Source organism: Petaurus breviceps, unplaced genomic scaffold, assembly GCF_028583685.1.
Source record: "Petaurus breviceps papuanus isolate PSGF00001 unplaced genomic scaffold, PetGlider_PUasm1.0 90849, whole genome shotgun sequence".
NCBI lineage: Eukaryota > Metazoa > Chordata > Mammalia > Diprotodontia > Petauridae > Petaurus > Petaurus breviceps.
In genome coordinates this window covers 28,569,587-28,590,145 of record NW_027187361.1, presented here as the reverse complement: position 1 = coordinate 28,590,145, position 20,559 = coordinate 28,569,587, and the positions used below count along the sequence as shown (strand labels likewise).

Here is a 20,559-nt window from a genome sequence, read left to right as displayed (position 1 = left end):
ACTTTTTTGGATTCAGTAAATTCCGAATGATTTTTTTTTCCTAGCCCACCATTTTTATTCTACTTATGTCTTTTTTCTTTAAACATATTTCTTATAAGGTAAATATTGTGGAGTTTTTAAAAAAAACACAATCTGTCATTCTTTTACCTTTTATTAGAATGTTTAGTTCCTTCACATTTAAAGTTATAAGGATCAGTCTTATATTTTTCCTATATTTGTCTTTAATTTTTTTTTTTAATGAAGACTTCATTTTTCTTCCTTTTACACTGCAAACACAATGTTATGTCTCTCTAGTTATAAGCTTATTTTTTAGGGTTATCATAATTCCATTGGCTTTCTTCCCTTACCCTATTTGTTATTTGTTTTCACAGTTTTGGAATTTTAAAATTTGGAACTCTTAGTAGTTTCCCATTTCCTTCTTGCTTTTTAATCTAGTCATTTAATTATTCCCCTCTTTTTTCTGTCAATTAAATACTCAAGTGAAATCTCTCTTCCTCTTCTTCCCTTCAATTTATTTTATTAGTTTTTAAAATTGCATTTTCAGTGATTTTTCTTTAAGAAAAGTATTTCTTCATTATTTATCTCTACCCTTCCATCTATTCTAGACTTTTATTTTGGATTGCTATCCTTTACTCTTAAAAAAAATTCTGTATTCCTTGAGGGGAGGGAGTAGTGGATTATTGCTCATTATTGGTTAGAGAATACTGGCCTTCTCTTCTTCTTCTGTCCATAAAATTTTTATCTTGTTGGGATTATTGGTGTCCCAGATTGTGGAGAGAGATGAAATTGCTTAATCTCTGGCAATTCTTACTTTAGATATGTTTAAGAGTTTTAAGATTCAGAGAAAATATCTACCTTGTGGTCACACAACTACTATAAATTGTGTTGATCAGATTTCTTCTCTTTTTCTACCTCCTTCTTTGTAAAAAAGGAGGTAGTATAAAAGGAGGAAAAATTATAAGAAGTTATCATGGAAAAGTACAAAATTGAAAAGAACAGTAAAAATGAAAGCAAGCAAAACTCATAAAATGGAGAAGAGTAACAGAATGGATTAGACAGGATAATTCAAAAATATGTTATTTTCAAAAAATGTATTTGAAACAAAGATCCACACAGAGAAAAGAGAACTGGAGGAGAATTTATTTAGGCCTCAGGTAAACTTAAAAAAGCAAGGAATAACAATCAGAAACTCAAACAAGGCAAGAATGGAAACAGAAATAAGCAGGGAAATAAGGTTATGCATATTGTTAATAATATTATTAGTGCCAATAATACTAATAATTCATATGTATCCAGCAAATGAAATAACATTTAAATAAATTATTTTTAATGTTTTTTTTGTATCATGGTCTAATTTTTTTGAACTCATAAATGAAGGAAAAGCCAAAATTTAATGAGAAGTTATTGAAAATAAAGACATTATTGTTTTCTACCTATTAAAGTTATTGGATCCCATGAAATCTAAGGATTCCAGCTTAAGAATTTCTCACCTAAGTACTTAAAAGACAAGCTAATTTAATTACAAGGAGAAATAAAGCAAAATTATTAGCGGCTATTTCTTATTTATCTGATACAGAGCTTATTTGTACATGGTTTACATGCTGTTCTCTACTCTCCATTAGATTATGAGTTCCTCAAGGGTAAGGACTCTCTTTCACCTATTTTTGGTTTCCTAAATTCAATAAACATCATTAAGAGCAAGCTTGAATCTAGGGATCCAAAAAAAAAAGCACAAAAGACGGTCCTTAGCCTTGAGAAGCTCACAATGTAATTAGAGGAGACAACATGTAATCCACATGCACATAAACTCTGTATGAGGTCATACACACATATGTATATGTATACATGCAAATATACATATATATTAGATAAATCATGTTTATTAAGCACTAACTATATACCTCGTATATAGTAAGCACTTAATAATCTTTACTTAATTAATTACTTAATAATCTAACTAGAAAAAAAATAAGAAAAAAGTTAAGAACCTGAATAGAATTTTAGAAAACTTAGGTATTGTAGGTATTCCGTGACTCATGAATTGGATTAGAAAGGAATATACATATTTCAGTATGTCTGATACCTTTACAAAAATGGGCCACGTGCTAAGGGACAGAAGCCTCACAAACAAATGAAGAAAATAAGTGAAAAAGAAATTAAAAGGAAACGGTCAAAGAAAATAACTAGATACACTGACATACAAGGATTGCCACAAAGGAAATGATCAAGATATAAATCAAGGAAATATATCCATATGTATATCTATGCATCTATATAGAGAGAGATACTAAAGGAGGTGGACTGGTCATATTAGTGAACATGACAGAAGTCTGAGGGTTATTTTTGTACTGGGAACAAAGATCTTTTAAAGATGATGATGATAGTAAAATTCTTTAAAATTTGCAAAGAACTTTAGACATTATAGCTTCTAGATAAAGAGATCCTCTATTAAGGATTATAGAAAAACATAAATAACAATTAGAGAGAAGAGGCAAGAAAGGGAGCTGAGAAAGCATTGAGTATCAAAACCTGCTAGATAATGATGAGATAGATTTCTGGTAATCAATTATCCTAGTGAGGGGATTAGGACAGAAAGTGGTTAACTATGGGAATTGAGTGAACCACACTGACTCAATCTTGTGACGAAATTCTGGAGCTAGCTTGATTCCTTTTCTACTTAATTATGGATCTAGCCCAAATTCTGTATTGTGAGAAAACTTTATTTAATTGTGGGAACTGGGAGAAAACCTTATTGCACTATTTGAACCTAGCCCAGCATGGCTAGGAAATTATGCTGACTCTCCCTTCTACTGAGAGAGCCTTAACTAAGGATCTAGCTTATGCTGACCAGAAATCAGGTGCTATACAAAAATTGATGCAAGGAGTGTCCTCGAGCAACCCATATGTGTTATCTAAGAACCGGCTCCATACTGATCAATCAGTCACTGTTTCCATGTTTACAGACACTTGAGGGGGAGTGGGATACCTTTTTCTGAATTCAGGGAATTGCACCTGTTTACTCTCTCCCTCTCAACCTGGAAAGTCCCTAATCTTTCCTCAAATTAGAAATCAAATTACCTAATGTTGTATTGTTCTTTTTAATGTATAAAAGTTTGTCTTTGTCTTGTATTCAACATCCAGACCTAAACTGTGGAGGTCCAATCCTGCCTTGTTAGGCAACTGACACGCAGCACTTCATAAATCAGTATGCTTGGGAAAGTCTGTTTTCTTGTCTTTTCATCTTTCATCTGCCACAGGGAAGGTATGATGTTCGTTGAATAGAAACCAAGCAGACCCAATGATGGAAAATAGAGAGTTACTTGGAAAGTTCTGGGTAAACCTTTAAAGGACAGCTTGAGGGCAGTTTAGCAAAGTATTCCCTAAGTAAGTTTCAGGTTCTTTTGGTCTTTTTCTTTGGGGAAATGGCTTTTCTTCAGTTATACTTCAGTCAGAAATGTTGAAAATCCGTATTGGCGTACTCCTTTAGCCATTTCCCATTTTAATGAATTATTTATTTGGTTAAATAGGTCATGTTGGAGCATTTTTGAGTCCTTGGTATAGCTTCTTTTCATTTTTATGTTTTTCTCATTTAGTGTTGATTTCTATTTTTTTTTAAGTCAATGATATAATTTGCACAATTTATTTATTTTTTTAAATTTCCACATGACAAGAGAGCACTGGATTCTGAGGAAGAAAGATCTGAATTGAAATCTCACCTCAGATACCTATGAGAGCACCTACCACCAAAGGGCTGCTGTGCAGATCAAATGACCTTAAAGCACTACATACATTTTGGTTTTTATTATTCAGCGTTTTCTCTATCTATCTAGTGTGAAGTTGATGTCTCGCCTACAAAACTTTGCCTTTCCCTCCTTGACTCTGCATGATATTTCACCAGCCTATGCACTCACTGAGTACTTGAGGTGTTTCTGACTTGGGTTGCGGTCTTGTTGAATTCTGCCTCCAGTCTCCTACACAGATACACTTGACTCAGGCATTCACTCCAAATCTTGCTAACAGTGAAACTCTGTCTTGATGTCTGCTGTTCAGTCCTTTCAGTTGTGTCAGCCTCTCCATGACCCAATTTGGGATTTTCTTGGCAAAGAAAATGAAGTGGTTTGTCATTTCCATCTTCAGCTCATTTTACAGATGAAGAAATTGAGGCAAACAGGATTCAGTGACTGGCCCAGAGTTAAACAGCAAGTAAGTGTCTAAGGCTGGATTTGAACTCAGGTCTTCCTGACTCCAGGTCCAGAGCTGTATCCACCGTACCACCTAGCTGCCCAGTGAAATTCCTAGTCTAGTGGAATTAGAAAATAGACTTCTACCATCGAAAAACTTTGAAGTCATTGCAGAAATCCAATATTCCAGTGTTAATATGATCTGAAACACTAGAATATATGTATGTGTACTGTGACTACACATACACACCCCCCCCCCAAATGCTGTATACTCTGTATCTATACAAACATATAAATTCCATGTGTATATGCATATACACACACACATATATATATATATATATATATATATATAATTTGCACATATATTTATATATAGAAAGAACTTACATGTTTTATGCTAAACCTTTGAAATATTACTTCTGAAAAAAAATTAGCTGACCTGTCATCAGAGAAGGGGTTGGCTCTCTCATTTTCTGAGATGCTAAAATCTTTTCCTGCTGAGCTTTCTGGGCAAGTTGCAGATCCCACTCCTCCAGCTCTTTTTCAAATCTCTGATTATCTTCTTTGACAAAGTCCCTTAAATCAGTAGGTAATGCTTCCATGCCAACGAATTTCTGATGAGATTCCTTATGCGAGTCTTCTGCAAATCATATATTGCAAAGACGATTACATGACCAAGAATGAAGAAATGCAGTTCTCAAAACAGAACATATTTTGACTTATTTCAACAAATACATTAAGCTTATACTTTGTGAAGTAGAAATTATTTGTATGAGATAAATCTTTAGTTTTACCACTTGCTGACAAACGTATACTACCTAAAAATGAAAAGGCAATTTAAAAAAATTAACATTACAGAATACTTGTAAAGGAATATTAGATTACCAATTGCTCTTCAACAAACCATATAGATATTATGCTTTCTACACATTTAATATGCTTAAATGAAAATTAAGGTTTAGAATTTAAGCTTTTGGCATGCAATGACTTACTATGATGGTAAAAAAAAAATACCTTGCGTTTGTGCCTATTCACAAACAGGTACTGTTTTTGATGAAAGAGGAATGAAAGAAATGACTTCTGGATTTGTAAGTAGTAAAGATGGAACTCTACTATTGCACATACTTAGACAATACTTTGTTGGGAATTCATTAATGCCCAACATAGAATGGAGATAACTCTGGATGTTCAAATACTCTAGTAGAATGAAAGCAATAGTAGCAAGTCCTTCCAAACTGGAAAGGTTTCAAGTACACGATTCTATGAATTTTTAATAAAAAGCAACTCATACTTGTAAAGTTTATCAAAACATTACACAAGGACTATTTTGCTCTAAGTAGCTACTGACATCTCTACTGTAAGCCAAAAAGGAAAAAAAAAACAAACACTTTGTATAAATGCATAAGCCATCCTTAGAATACACTAAAAAAGGCAACGAAATATTGTGGTTAGAGTTAGTGTGGGAAAATATCCTTTTTTTTAATCTTCTTTTTCCCCCTCAATTCTCACTGTTCCTTAGTCACCTAATTTTTTTTTTTTTAATCTGTGAAATTCAGCCACAATGGCAGGGCTAATAACTAAATATGCATAAACCCTCAATAGACCATAAAAGAGCTGCTTTCAGTCAATTTATGGACAATACAAGTCATTAATAAGTGGCTACATGGTTTATCAAGAAAAAGAGCACAAACAAGGCTTCTGTTAAGACTTTCCAGGCTACATGACCTCTCAAGCCTCCAGTTTCTTCACTTACAAGGTAAAAACACTACTCTGGCACAGCAATTGTTAATTGATTAACTAACCTGGCATTAGGCAACAAGGAGTTTACTTATGTAAACATATCTGACTTCATATTCTTGCACTTACCTTTTATTACGAATTGTTCCTTATCATTAATGTACATTAAACAATATGCACTGGCATTTCGGTAGCCACCAAAAGAATCTCGCTCTAGTTCTTCCCACGTTGACTTTGTCACAGAAATGTCATTATATTTCATCCACCTTTTTTGGTGATGATCAAAAATATATGCCCAATAGTGTCCTGCATTAGCTTGGCCTTCATGAACTAAGACAGCATGTAAGCGATAAGGAACCTAAACACATGGGGGGAGGGGAGGAAAGTTAATTTGTAATTTTTCTAGTTAATGTCAAATAATAATTTAGGATGATATAAAATTAATTTGTAATACTTGTATTTCTTAAATATACATAAATTTACAGTTGGGTGACCAAGTGGAAGCTTTCCAACAGCTGAAGGAAACCAGCTGAAATTAAAATTTTGCAGCATATAATTAACAGACAGTTAAGTATTTAACCTGTTTAAAGAAAGGATGTTGTTTTAACAAATATCATGGATATTCTATTTTGAAGTTGACATTTGGGCATTTACTGACATACTTATACTAACATTTGCTAGTAAGAAATTTCTCAAAAGCTTTATGCATATAATATGGTTTAGCTAAATTTCTAAATGTTTTATAAGGTGAGTCAAATAGGATTTGCATATGTGTAATGTATATGTACACACATTAACTATAATGTAATTACCTTGAAAGAGCTTAAGAGTCCTGAACTTCTATCTAATTATCTAAACTTTCTAGTTTGAACAGTGATTTATAAAAATAAGGGTTAAAATACTCTTATTGACTTTATTTTCAACGACCATAAGAAATGACATTTTTTTCTTCCCTCAAGAATGCAAAAGAAACCCTAATAGCTCTATGAAAAGTAATAATTGATAATGTTTTTTTTAAAAATCAACAAAGTATTAAAAATTTTATCATGCAGTTGAGCAAAAAGTAAAAAAACGAAACTTAAAATAGGAAACTCTTAAAATAATGAATGAAACAATAAAATATATGAGATAACTAGACTATCTGAAGATTTGTACGTCAGACTAAATATACTTTTAATGTACTTCCCACCTCAGAATTTCACTTACTTGTACCATAGACTTGTCAGAGTACATTTGATCAATTGTACGATGAATTCTAGATATGCTTTCCTGTAAATCTAAAGTGATAAAGAAATATATTTTAATAGCAATCACTTTATGATTAATATAATCTACTTCAACTGAAACTATATGGAAAAGGATCAAATCTTATTTTCTCTATAAAGTTATGAGAGGAATCCATCCCTCAAATTAATATGACCTTTAACACTGCTAATTACAAATACACTTCTCATCAGTAATTTAATCCAAAATTTTATTACAGATAATTTTAATGTTTTAAATATGTACAAAATATGTATGTGATTTTCTAAAGTCCTTTCTGAACTACACAGACTTGGAAAATTTTGTTTGGTGAATTATTTTTTTGCAGTAGAATTTCAAGTGTATGTTCATTATTTAAAATCCACAAAAATCAAGAAATATTAAGGCTACATAAACTTACAAATAGTGGAGAAATAACTAAATAATTTAGATAATTAAAGACATAATACTTATCTCCCTGAGTTTATCAAAATAGGTGATTCAATTTGTGATATACACATAGGTTAATTTTGAAAATTTCAAGCTTTAAAATGAAATTTAGAAAATCATTTCTTGGAATTGGTTTAAGTATTATGATTCATCAATTTTTTAAAACATCTGCAACACAGAAGTATTTTCAAGAAGTTGCCCTAGTAAAAATAGGGCTAGATTTAGCCTCAAAACAACCAAAATTTGAATCCTGCTTTGGATACTTAATAGCTATATGAATAATAAATGTAGTTTTAATGTTCATTTCACAAAAAAGTACACATTCTAATGCTGCTAATTTAAGACAGACTGAACATCACTGATTTATCAAAAATTATTACTTCATCAGAATATTGTTGTTTTAATAATGCTCAAAATATTTGGGTGATTTTTCCCGGAATGTGGGATAATTTTTTTTACACATAGATTTTACAATAATTATTTAGAATAGTATTCAATGTACTGAATTCCAACTATATATTTACACATTATCTGGATTTCTGGGTCATGTGGGCAACAAGATGGCAGTAGTAGACATTTTCTCTGATCCCCATGATCTACCAAACCTTTTCAAAACAGAAACTTTGAGCCAAAAAAAAAAAAAGAAAATCACAGAAAACAACAAACTCATGAACTGACCTTGAACTCACTCAGCACCTTTTCCCTTACCTCTCATGTTACCAGTAAGGAGGCTGCACTAGTAGGCCTAAGGATATGATACAGGCTAAACACAAAAACCACCCCAACATTTCAGCCTCCCATCCCTCTATTCCAGGGCTGTGAAGACCCTAGTTCCAGGCTCCATTAATTTGCTCAGGTCCCAACAGTTAGCCAGCATTGCAGTACCCCTTCTAGAAGCAAAAGTGTGGAGGTGCCACAACCCTGAATCTCCAGCATTGCAAAGGTCTGAATTGTCAGGGTAGTAAACGCCATTTCTGTAACACCGGTGTTACAGAGCTCAAAACACCAAGCCAAGCCTAGAAACTAAGGTACAGCAGGAGACGGGACACTGGAACAAGTTACTGTGTGTGTGTGTGTGTGTGTGTGTGTGGGTGGGTGTGTGGGTGGGTGTGTGTGTGTGCGTGTGTAACTTTAAAGTGTCTAGTGTGGAAGGAGGTTAAGATGCTCCAGTTCCTAAGATAACCACAATCAAAGTACAAAGCATCAGAAAGTGAATAATAAGGGAAAGTAAGAGGGGGAAAAAGGCAGAAATTACCAAAGCTTCCAGGAAAAAAAAATGTATTATCTCATCCCAGACAGTTTTCTCATCTGCAACATTTACCTAAGAGTGTCATGGAGTAGATAAATGAGAAAATGTTTGTAAAATACAATGAAAACCCAAAAGTACTATAGAAATTTCATTTCTAATTAGTAATGATAAAATTCCAATTACTAATGTTAAATTTATCATACATCAGTGACCAAATTACATTAAACTGATAGGAAGTATAATTTGAAATATAAATATTATTTTAACATATTCTTTAGGGGTACACATCAACATGAAAAGAAAATTCTATTTAAAACATGGTAACTAAATATACAAGTGAATAAATAAAATATCCATTGAGATTTCAAGAAAGGTTCGTCAAGACTCACTAAGACAATTTCAAGCTGGAAAACTTAACATAAGGAAAAAGTTAAAGATTTGTTTAAGATAGACAAAGCTAAACTAAAGAGCGGTAACTAGACCAAACACCAGTAACCAATGGCCTAAGAATGTAAAAAAATCATTCTTATTATGAACCATACAAAAATAGGCAGGGGGCCATCAGGGCTATAGCTTACAAAGCCCTGTGCCAGGCTACTCTAACAACACAATGGGCAGTCAGGATGGTGGTGTAGAAATAGGACTTCCACGTGGCTCCGGCTTCCATAGTCTCCAATTCATGTAAAAGGGGACTCTGAACAAACTTTGAAGCTACAGAACCCACAAATTGACAGACCCCCCACTGAGGACAGCCCGGCAGGCCAGCAGGAAGTGGCTAGTGCAGCAATCTGGGAGACCAGCCCAGCCCTGCAGGAACCCAAGGTTTTAGCCTCAGGGTGGCCTGACCAGCCGCTGGCTGGAGGGACTTCAGATCACCAGCAGTTGTGGTGGTTTCTAGAATCATCAACACATAGAAGCTAAGGAAAAAGTGGGAGGTCAGTGCAGTGTGTGGACTTTGGGATTCGGTTGGGGAGTGAGGTCCAGGCTTCATCCCCTGAAGGGACAAGCTGCTGAGGCACTGTAGCTGTGCAGACACCACCACATGCCAGCTTCAGCTCCTGGCCTGCAGACTGCAGGAGGACCAAGCACCACTCTGAGGGGTAATCGCTCTTGCTTTAACCTGCTTGGATCTGGATTGCAGTCTAGGGTGGAGGTCCTGAGGTGTGCGACCAGCTTGCCAGAGTGTGTGGAGGCTTCAGGGAGGGCACCCATCTAATAGCTTTGGCAGCTGAGAAAACCCCAGCGATTGAGACAAAGCTCCCCTGTCTGGTAGCAGAGTCCTACTGGGGCAAAAAGCCCAAAACTCAAGTAATTGAGTGGCAACATGAGCAGGCAAAAGAAGCAAAGCAAGTAGAGCAACCCAACTTTACACTCCTATTTTGGGGACAAAAGGGATCAAAGCATGGAACAGGAGAAAGACAGTGAAGTCAGAACTCCTGCACCAAATGCTTCCAAGAAAAAAACGAGCTTGTTACAGGCCATAGAGGAGCCTAAGAAGGGTTTTGAAAACCAAATAAGAGAAGTGAAGGAAAAATTGGGAGGAGAAATGAGAACTATGCAAGAAAATTATGAAATGAGAGCTGTGAGGGACAACTTGTAGTGAAATTTCCCCATTCTGAGTATCATATACACATTCTTATGACTTCCTTGTATTTTGTAGCTAGGTTCAGTATTGTTTCCCCATACATACATACATACATACATACAAACATACATACATACATATATATATATATATGTAAGTCATTGTGTATTTCAAGGTAATGTAAGAGCTACTGAGTATTAATACAATTGACTGAATTAACTATTGACACCAAATTAGAGGTGTTTTTAGTTTGGGGAAAAGAATGGTAGTTGAGAGGTAGCAAAGTTGGTTAAGTTTCTATAGAACTCCAAGAATTGCTGAAACAAGACTACTGAAAAAAGGACCAGACAGTAGCCTTGGGAAGAAATTTGAGTTCCCAGTTCCCAGAGAACTCCTAGATAATACTAAAAATGAAATAATATTGGCAGCAGCAGGTGGATTTGACCAATCAGTAAACAGACAGTGGCCTTGGGACACTTAGGCCCAGATAAGGACACATCTAGGTTGGACTGAAGGGGGTTCAGTATTCTGAGGTTGTTACTGTACTTGCATAATGGATCTCATGTATTATGTATGTTACCTAACAAAATTAGAGCCTCATTAGTAATAATTACGCTAATGTTTGGGAAGGGCGGGTAACCATTGCTTATTTAACCCAGTTTCTTTGTTTTTTTTTTTTTTTTTTTAAAGCAACTGGGGTTAAGTAACTTGCACAAGGTTACATGGCCAGGTATTTCTGTGTGGGTGCTAAGTGTCTGAGCCCGGAATGGATCCCAGGTCTCCTGATCCTGGGGCAGGCGCTCTTACTCACTGCGCCACCAAGCCGCCCCAACCCTTGCTTATTTAACCCAGTTTCTACTCCTGTAGAGTGGGCCTCCTCTCTCTGGGTGCAGTACCAGAGACTGGACTGCCCGCTTCTTGAGAAATTCTAATAAAACTTTATATTTTCACTGTGAGAGGTCTCCGAGTAGTCAATTTGGGTTAGGGTCTCCGTATCCCACACAGAGTCAACAACCTGACTGAAGAAAATTACACCTTAAAAAATAGACTAACTCAAATGGCAAAAGAGTCTCAAAAAGGCAATGAGGAAAAGAATGCCTTAAAAAGCCGAATTTGCCAGAGAATCATTCATTCAGAATTAGACTGGAGCAAGTGGAAGCTAGTGACTTTATGAGAAATCAAGACACTATTAAACAGATCCAAACAAATGAAAAAATAGAAGGCAATGTGAAATATCTCACTGGGAAAACCACTGACCTGGAAAATAAATCCAGGAGAGATAATTTAAAAATTATTGGACTACCTGAAAGCCAGGATCAAAGAAAGAACCTAGAAATCATCCTTCAAGAAATTCTTAAAGAAAACTGCCCTGATGTTTTAGAACCAGAGGGCAAAACAGAGGTTGAAAGAATCCACCGATCACCTCCTGAAAAAGATCCCAAAAAGAAAACTCCTAGGAATATTACAGCCAGGTTCTGGAATTCCCAGATCAAGAAGAAAATATTACAAGCAGCCAGGAAGAAACAATTTGAATATTGTGGAAACACAATCAGGATAACCCAGGATCTGGCAGCTTCTACACTGTGGGATCAAAGGCTTGGAATATGACATTCCAGAGGTCAAAGGAGCTGGGATTAAAACCAAGACTCACCTACCCAGCAAAACTGAGTATCGTGTTTCAGGGGAAAATACGGTCATTCAGTGGAACAGAGGATTTTCAAGCATTCTTGATGAAAAAACCAGAGTTAGACAGAAAATTTGACATCCAGATACAAGAAGCAAGAGAAGCATGAGAAGGTAAACAGGGAAAAGAAATCATAAGGAACTTATCAAAGTTGAACTATTAACATTCCTACATGGAAAAACAATAATTGTAACTGATGACAATTTTCTCAGTATAAGAATAGTTGAAGGGAATAGAAATGTGTATATATACATATATATCTATATAGGAGGGTATATGGGCATATGAATACATATGTGAGTGTGTGTATATATGTGTACAGGTATAAATAGACAGAGGGCACAGGACCAATTTAATAGGAAGGCATGATACTTAAAAGGTGAAATTAAGGGGTGGCTAGGTGGTGCAGTGAGTACAGCACAGGCCCTGGAGTCAGGAGGAGCTGGGTTCAAATCCAGCCTCAGACACTTGACACACTTACTAGCTGTGTGACTTTGGGCAAGTCACAACCCCAATTGCCCTCCAAAAAAAAAAAAAGCAAAAAAATTTAAAAAATAAAAGGTGAAATTAAGAGGTGAGAGAGGAATATAATGAGAGGAGATGGGGAAAGACAGAATGGGGTAAACTATCTCATACAGAAGAGGCAAGGGAAAATGGTTACAATGGAGGGGAAGAACAGGAAGGCAAAAGGGAATGGGTCAATCTTATTCTCTTTTATTTGGCTCAGGGAGGGAACGACATACACACTAAACAGGGTATCTCACCCTACAGGAAGTAGGGGGGAAGGGAATGACAGGGGGGATAATGAAGGGGAGGGGAAGCTGGGGGAGGGGGGGAGGGAAGTTGGAAGCACCCACTTTTGAAAAAGGACAGGATCAAAGCAGAGAATAGAACAAGTGGGAGGTGGGATAGGAGGGAGGGAAATATAGTCAGTCTTTTACAATACATCCACTATGGAAATGGTTTGCATAGCTACACATGTACAACCTATACTAAACTGCTTATCTTCCCAGTAAGGGTGGGTGACAAGGGAGGAAGGGAATGAATCTGGAATTCAAAGTTTTAAAATCAAATTTAAAAAAATACATATTTATTATTAATTTTATTTTACATGCAACTGGGAAATAAGATATACAGGCACTGGGGCATAGAGATCTACCATGCCCTACTGGAAAGTCAGAGGGGACATGGGGGAAGATATGGAAAAGAGCGGATTGGAGGAAGGGATAACCAGTGGGATCGCTATTTTGGGGTGGTGGGTAGGAGAAAAATGGGGAGAAAATTTGTAACTCAAAATCTTGCGGAAATGAATGATGTGAACTAGAAGTTAATACAGCATTTGATAAAGTAAAACAAAAACAAAACACAATGGACATTTTATGTGCTTAGCTATGGGATTCACAGAGGATTGATTAAACATAAGCAATCTTGAGGGAACAGCTCCTACTAAAGTACATTAACTATCTTACCTCTGGTGTCATTTTCCACTTCAGTCCTCCAGCGATGTAAACAGCCTTCGAGGACAGAGAGCTCTTCTTCCGTTATGTGTCTTGGTGCTGGATGCATGGGCAAATCTGGAGGCATCCGTGACTGGGTGAATGGCTTGTGGACAAATGACCTCGCTGGAGGTGATGTGCTTGGCGGTTCTGAAGGAGCTCCCTGTTGTTCAGGTGTGCTGCATTTTCAAATGACAGAATAGGACAAATAACACATAAATCTTTAATATTTACTTAAAAATACTTAAAAGAATGATAATAGTTTTTTTTTAATAATAAAGAATTAAATATTTAAATTTGACTACAGTATTCTAATTAACAAAAAAAGCCAAGTAGAAATCCTCAAAACTCCATTAAATACTTCAAGCTTTTATTATTGAATAAGGTTAAAATTAGAATTATGCTGCCATTAACGCTTTAACTCCTTTCCCACATCCAATCAGTTAAATCTTATCAGTTCTAAATCCATTAACTATGTCTCTACCTCTGTCTGTCTGTCACACACACACACACACACACACACACACACACACACGCACAAATCCTCAAATTACCTCCTGATTAAACTCCTGTACCAGTATCTTCACCTACAAACCTCCCCATGCCTGACCCTAACATTTGTTCTTCACTCAGCTTTCAAAATAATGTTCCTAATCATGTTACTCCTTTGCTTAAACACTTTCCGGGGGTCGTTATCACTTTTTTTTTTAAAGCAATTGCGGTCAAGTGACTTGCTCAAGGTGAAACGGCCAGGTGTTTCTGGGTGGGGGCTGAGTGTCTGAGCCCAGATTCGATCCCAGGTCATCCCGACACTGGGGCCGGCGCTCTTACTCGCTGAGCCACCTGGCCGCCCCCAGTCGTTATCACTTCTAAGATAAAATACAAATCTTTAGCTTGGCATTTAAGGCCCTATACAATCTAGCTCTTACTTACATTACTAGCCCCATTTTCACATGTGTGAAAAATGTACATTATTCAGTTTTCATGGTACAGTTGAAATAAATCAGACTACTAATTATTCCTCAATCTTGATGTGACATCTCTGATCTCCATTATTTATAGGAGTTATCATTCAATCAAGGAATACACTTCCTTCTGATTTCTGCCTTTCAGAATACATCTTTTCCTTCAAGTCCCAATTCAGGATCCACTTTTTCTAGTAAACTTCTTCTCCCTACTCCCCGAACCCCCAAAAAAAGCAATCTTTCTGCTTAAATCTTCCTAATTTCTCAACCACCCCTAACTCTGGCTAGTACCTTGTCTTTGTATATATAGTATGCCCCTCTACCCTTACCTAGCCTTAACCTAGTTAGGGGGAAAGGAACACTCGTTTTTTAAAAATATTTGTATCCTTAGTACTTTTGCAATAGCAAGCTCATAATAAAAAGACTTAAGGAAAGTAAAATTAATTGAACGCATCAATTTCTTTGAAAATAAAAATAGTATATATATATATATATATATATATATATATATATATATATATACACACACACACACACTCTCTATATGGAGACATTGTATAAAATGTTACTGATGGTACCCGTCAGCTACTAATGCGATGTTATAAACTATCAGTATTATTTTGTGTCACTATACAAAGTTACAAGACGATAAGGGCAAAATGTTTAAATGAAAGGTATGTTTTGTTTATTTTGAAAATACAACTGACTATTGTACAACAGAATCTACTTTAACAAACTATGAATTAATAACATAGAAAACATGCATTTTTCCAACTTTTTCAGCTTAAAAAGTTAAACTTATTTTATAAAAAATTAATTTTAATCTATTACAGCAAATGACCAAGAGACTGTGACACATTTGAACATGTTGCTTCAATGAATCTCTCTCCATGTTAAATGCCACACTGTAATCAATGTTTCCCCTCATGTTAAAAGATGTTTTTACCTTGGCAATGTCTGTGATGGTATGGAAGCACTAGATGGGGAGCTAGCATCAATATCATCAACAGGAGAAGTGCAAACAGGTTTACTTGAGGCAAACTCCAGTGCATACTGCAGAACATCTACCAGGGGGAAGCGTTTGGGGCCAGAACCATAGCTTAAGTATCTGTTAACCATAAAATGTACGAATGCATTTACTAATATATTCAAAAAGCTCCAACTTCAGCAATTAAGAGCTCTCAAACACCTGTTACATAAAGATAAAATGATACCATGTTTCCCCGATAATAAGACCTATCCCAAAAATAAGCCCTCCCCTTACTATGTAAGATTCCTCTAAAATAAGCCCTCCCCCGAAAATAAGCCCTATTGAGATTGCTACTGTAGTGAAGGTGATCCCCTGCACTGCATGCTACATTACGGTACCCTCTGTATGCACCGTTCCCCCCCCCCCCCCGGGTGAAACGCACGCCGTGCTCCAAGCTGCATCCAATCAGAGCTGCAGCAGTGAGCGCATCATCCTGTTCTTTATTGAATTCATTATTGAATAAAGGTACATTTTTTTGTTCACATTTACCTGTTTATTAAAATTGCTGTCAATGTTCATTAAAATAAGCCCTCCCCTGAAAATAAGCCCTCTGGTGTTTTTCTGTCTAAAAAATTAATAAGACAGTGTCTTATTATCAGGGAAACACGGTATAACTTTACGCCACCATTTTTTTTTCCAAACGAATCTCCGCTGAAATGATGAAAAAGACTAGTGGAGCAAATAATACAATAAGTAAATGTTTTAAATGTCCTCAAATTTGAATCACGAATACTTCCTCTGCACACACGCATGTACATATGTATGTATATTTATATTATTATTATTTAAAGACTTCACTCCCTCTCATTATCATAGCCCAGATGGATGATTAGAATTATTTCTGGCTCTTTCATGGACTGGTCATACTTTTATTTTCAAACAGCATACCTTTCACATGATCAATTTAATTATTTAATTTGCTTTCATTCATCTCTACTTGGTTTACAATAGAATTACAAATTTGTCTTGCTATAAAAATTACTAGGTTTTTAAAGATAGATTAATTACTTTTATATCAAAATTTTTTGAAGTTTTGATTTTTTTTCTTTCTTTTTTTTTACAGCAATTGGCATTAAGTAACTTGCCCAAGGTTACATGGCCAGTTTTTTTGTGTGGGTGTTAAGTACCTGAGGCCGGAACCAATCCCAGGTCCTCCTGACTCCGGGGCCAGTGCTCTTAATCACAGCGCCACCTAGCCGCCCCAGAAGTTTGGATTTTCAATTTACAAAAATTTAAAGTTGGGTGAAAATTGATTAGTAGGATTAATTGGGTTTGATGGCAATTGAAAGAGTTATGGTTAACCATTACCTAAGTGGTAATGCCAAGATATAGCAATACTATAACAGTAAAAATAATAATAGAAATCTTAACCGGAATTATATGCTTCATGTTATGACTTACTTCAGTTAGATGTTTGTGTGCCTTTAAGAAAAATAGTAAAATTATTCTTGAAGCCAGTCCTGAAACTCTGACAGGAATAATCAAATGTAGCTATCCTCAAAGTGTGGTTCAGAGACCTCTGGGGATCCCTGAGAGCCTGTCAGAGTTCTTTGAGGCCAAAACTTTTTAAGAATAAGATATTTAATTTCTAATATGGTATATGTATATCCATGCAGACATACATACACAGACATTCACACATTCAAAATAAAAGCCTTCATGGGAGTGAGATTTCAATCATTTGTAGGAGTGTAAGAAAGGTTCCTGAGATGAAAAAGTTTGAAAATCAGTTATGTAATGAAACTAACCATATACCTAGTTCTGCCCAGAAAGATTACTCTTATCAAAATTATTGCTAAATTATCTGCTAGAAAGAGGGATTAAAACCAACATCTTCATAATTATTTTTATATTAATTATAAAGAACAAAATATAAATTGCATTATCTTTTTAGTTCTCAAAGAATACCTTTCTAATCTTTGTTGAAATACTGTAAGGTACTCTTTTAGCCTCTTGATCTCGTCTCGTTTAATTTTTGTTATTTCTCTGTTTTTGTGCATGTATCTGTAAATAAAATAAAAAGGCAGCATTTAGGATTTCTGTGAACTTATATACCACCCTAAGTGGCAGATCACTAGCAAAGAATACTGAAATAATTTAAATGAAATTATTTAAACTCAATCACTGCTACAAAAAAAATTACAAACCATTAATTATGATTTTTAGAGACAAAAAACCATTTTATTGACTGTATAAAACAGAATCTTTCCCTTATGATTTTTTGAGACTATATAAGAAAATACGGAAGCTGGTCAAGGTTGCTTTTTATTTCTATAACAATATTCTTTTCACAAAATAGTGTTCTCTCTACACTGAAAATTCTGTATATTATAAATGCTATGTGTTAGCAGAAAAGGTAGTCATTTAGCACTATTATTTCATTATGCAAACTTTCATGTGCTCTCAAAACAAAGTTTTTTCCAATTAAATTAAATCAGAATTTCAACTAGAAACAACAGTGGTGTAATTCATTAAATTGTAAATAAAAATATATGTGTATGCACATACACAGACACACATACACTTGCTGCTATGTTAATTAGAGTCATACCTGTCCAGATATAAAACTTGAGGAAATTCTAACTTGTTGTGAATTTTCTCTGGTCTTCCCAAAGCCTGATTAAATTCAAATCTTGACAGTTCAAATGTTAATACAGGTGGAAGTTCTGTGAACCAATGCTAAATAAGAAAAGATATTTTAAAATTTAATAACCCTTCCCCTTTTAAAAAAATTAGATAATATCAGCATTTTTACAAGCAGTTTACAACAATAAAATCACCCCAAATTGTTGTCAAGTCTTTTGAAATTTTTTTAAGAATAAGGCCGTTTGCAGTATAAGTAACTCACATTTCTTTTCACCACCTATTCATAACACTTCTATAAACCAAAGGGGAATAAAATGGGTTTTATTTCAAGTCATAAATTCACAACTTTTAAGACATTTCTGAACTCAATTACATAATACTATTTCCAACATCATTATTTTGTTATTTGAAACCAAAAGGTAGTATCAAAAACTTGTGACAAGGCTCTGGAGGTATTTTTGCAATTACTTAAAAGGCTAAATTGTTCAATATGACATGCATTCAAGATTCACTCTAAAATGCAGGAAAATACTTTTGACATTCTTTTCATTTAAATCCTTATTCTCCCATTTGAATTTATCATTTAAGATAATGTATTTAACTAATTATAAGAGATGCACAGGTGTGGGAAATAAAACTATAAATCTTTTAAAAGGTAAATATTTCAAATTAAATATCTTTCTGTTCTCAGGAAAATGATGATAATTAAGATGGCTGGAAAAATATACAACTTGGCTACTGTGCCATTTCATTATAAAATTCTACTCAGTTCCTGAAGTGAATCGTTTTCTTTTTATAACTGCAAATTTTACGTGAACTTAATTGGTCAATGGAAATGGGGAAGTTTGTGTTTAAGTAACTTGGAATTGCAAAGAATAAATATACAAACATGAAAAAATATACTATGAAGGATGCATATTCAGGTACAAAACAACCAGGGCACCCCACAGCTATCTAAGCACACTAATTTAAACTCAAATCATCAAAATGGTGTGAATTAATGTTGTCCAACACACAGGATGATGCTTGATTTTCATTTAAAAAGTCAAGTGTCTCTTCCCTAGTTGCCCTCCAGTTACAAAATACTAACACTACTTTGGAAAGGCTATTTATACTACCTAGTGAATCTAGTAATGAACTTTTAATATAAATTAGTAAACACTATGGTACATGGAGAGATATAAACTAAACTCATTCAGCAGAAATAATGAAGTTATGAATTGAGGTATATACATTTAGATTCTCTTGGAAGAAGACTAACATCTTATGAAGCATAAAGTTAAAGTGATCTTGACCAAAATATAAAGGATTTAAAGACAAGAAGCAAAAATTCTTCAAAGAAACCAAATACAACTAATTAACTGGAATTTAATAAAATAATCTGGTTTACTTATTCTTCTCTGAGAGCTCCATGCCTAGGAATCCATGAAATAATAATACTAAATTCAACTCAATAGATAAAATGAAAACCATTAGAGAACATAATTTTACACTTTACATTCTACGGGCTAATTTTAAGCACTATTATTAAGGTTATTATTATAAAATTCAAGATTAGGATCCAACACCTTTGGATTAGGAACCAAGAGAATCTACAGTAATGGAAGGTAAACAGTTACTCAAACTTGGGGGTAGATTATTCTGGAAGACAATTCTTCAGGTGCCATTTTTGCCACGTCCAGGACAAAGCTTCCGTACATTACTAAAAGATGTTCCTAGTGTCTGTGTCTGTAATGTACCTCTGCTGTGGAGACATTTCTCCTCCATGTGCAGTGACTCTTCCTCACTATATCTGTGGAGTGATCTCACCTTCTCATTCCGTAACAAATGGGTTAGACTAGATAACCAGACATTCCTGAATTTTTTTAATCTAAAAAACTATCATGGGTGTGTCTGGTTCTGTGACCTCAGATTAAAAGATGCAGTTTTTAAATTAATTCATAACTAAAGCTGTAAATAATATGAAATAGCAGTGACATTTTTTGCTTTTCAAGCTAAACTTGATTTTTCCAGTTAATAAGTTATAATCTATTGCCCAAGTATTTCTGAAGGTTAAGTATAAGATTTGAGTCAGAGATCATTTAAAAAAAAGAGAGAGGTGTGCTTTTTCACTTAGATATAGGGAAGAAATGACAAAAATACTGTTTTAGTTACTTTTTAAGTAATGGATCACAGAAAAGATGAATATTTAAGTATAAAGAAACTGAATCGTTTAGCTTACACTAAGAGGATAATGGCTATAATGAACACAACTCATCTCTGGCTCTTTAACAGGAAAGATATATAAAAATAAAGGAAGAGTTTCATCTTTTGTTTTTTAATTCATCTTTACTATTATGCCTATGTGACAG

General features: G+C 34.7%; 1 protein-coding gene across 1 annotated transcript in view; it reads right to left on the bottom strand.

Annotated features, from left to right (window-relative positions):
- Window positions 1-20,559, bottom strand: part of USP25 (ubiquitin specific peptidase 25) — a gene marked incomplete at its 3' end in the record, with an annotated part of 179,832 nt that overhangs the window by 70,778 nt on the left and 88,495 nt on the right. The window contains exons 11-17 of the mRNA XM_069073063.1: window positions 18,174-18,301; window positions 17,531-17,626; window positions 15,539-15,700; window positions 13,601-13,806; window positions 7,128-7,198; window positions 6,051-6,279; window positions 4,624-4,824 (exon numbers count right to left, since the gene is read on the bottom strand). Coding sequence (XP_068929164.1) covers window positions 4,624-4,824; window positions 6,051-6,279; window positions 7,128-7,198; window positions 13,601-13,806; window positions 15,539-15,700; window positions 17,531-17,626; window positions 18,174-18,301 — 1,093 coding nt within the window. The remainder of the gene's footprint in view (window positions 1-4,623; window positions 4,825-6,050; window positions 6,280-7,127; window positions 7,199-13,600; window positions 13,807-15,538; window positions 15,701-17,530; window positions 17,627-18,173; window positions 18,302-20,559) is intronic.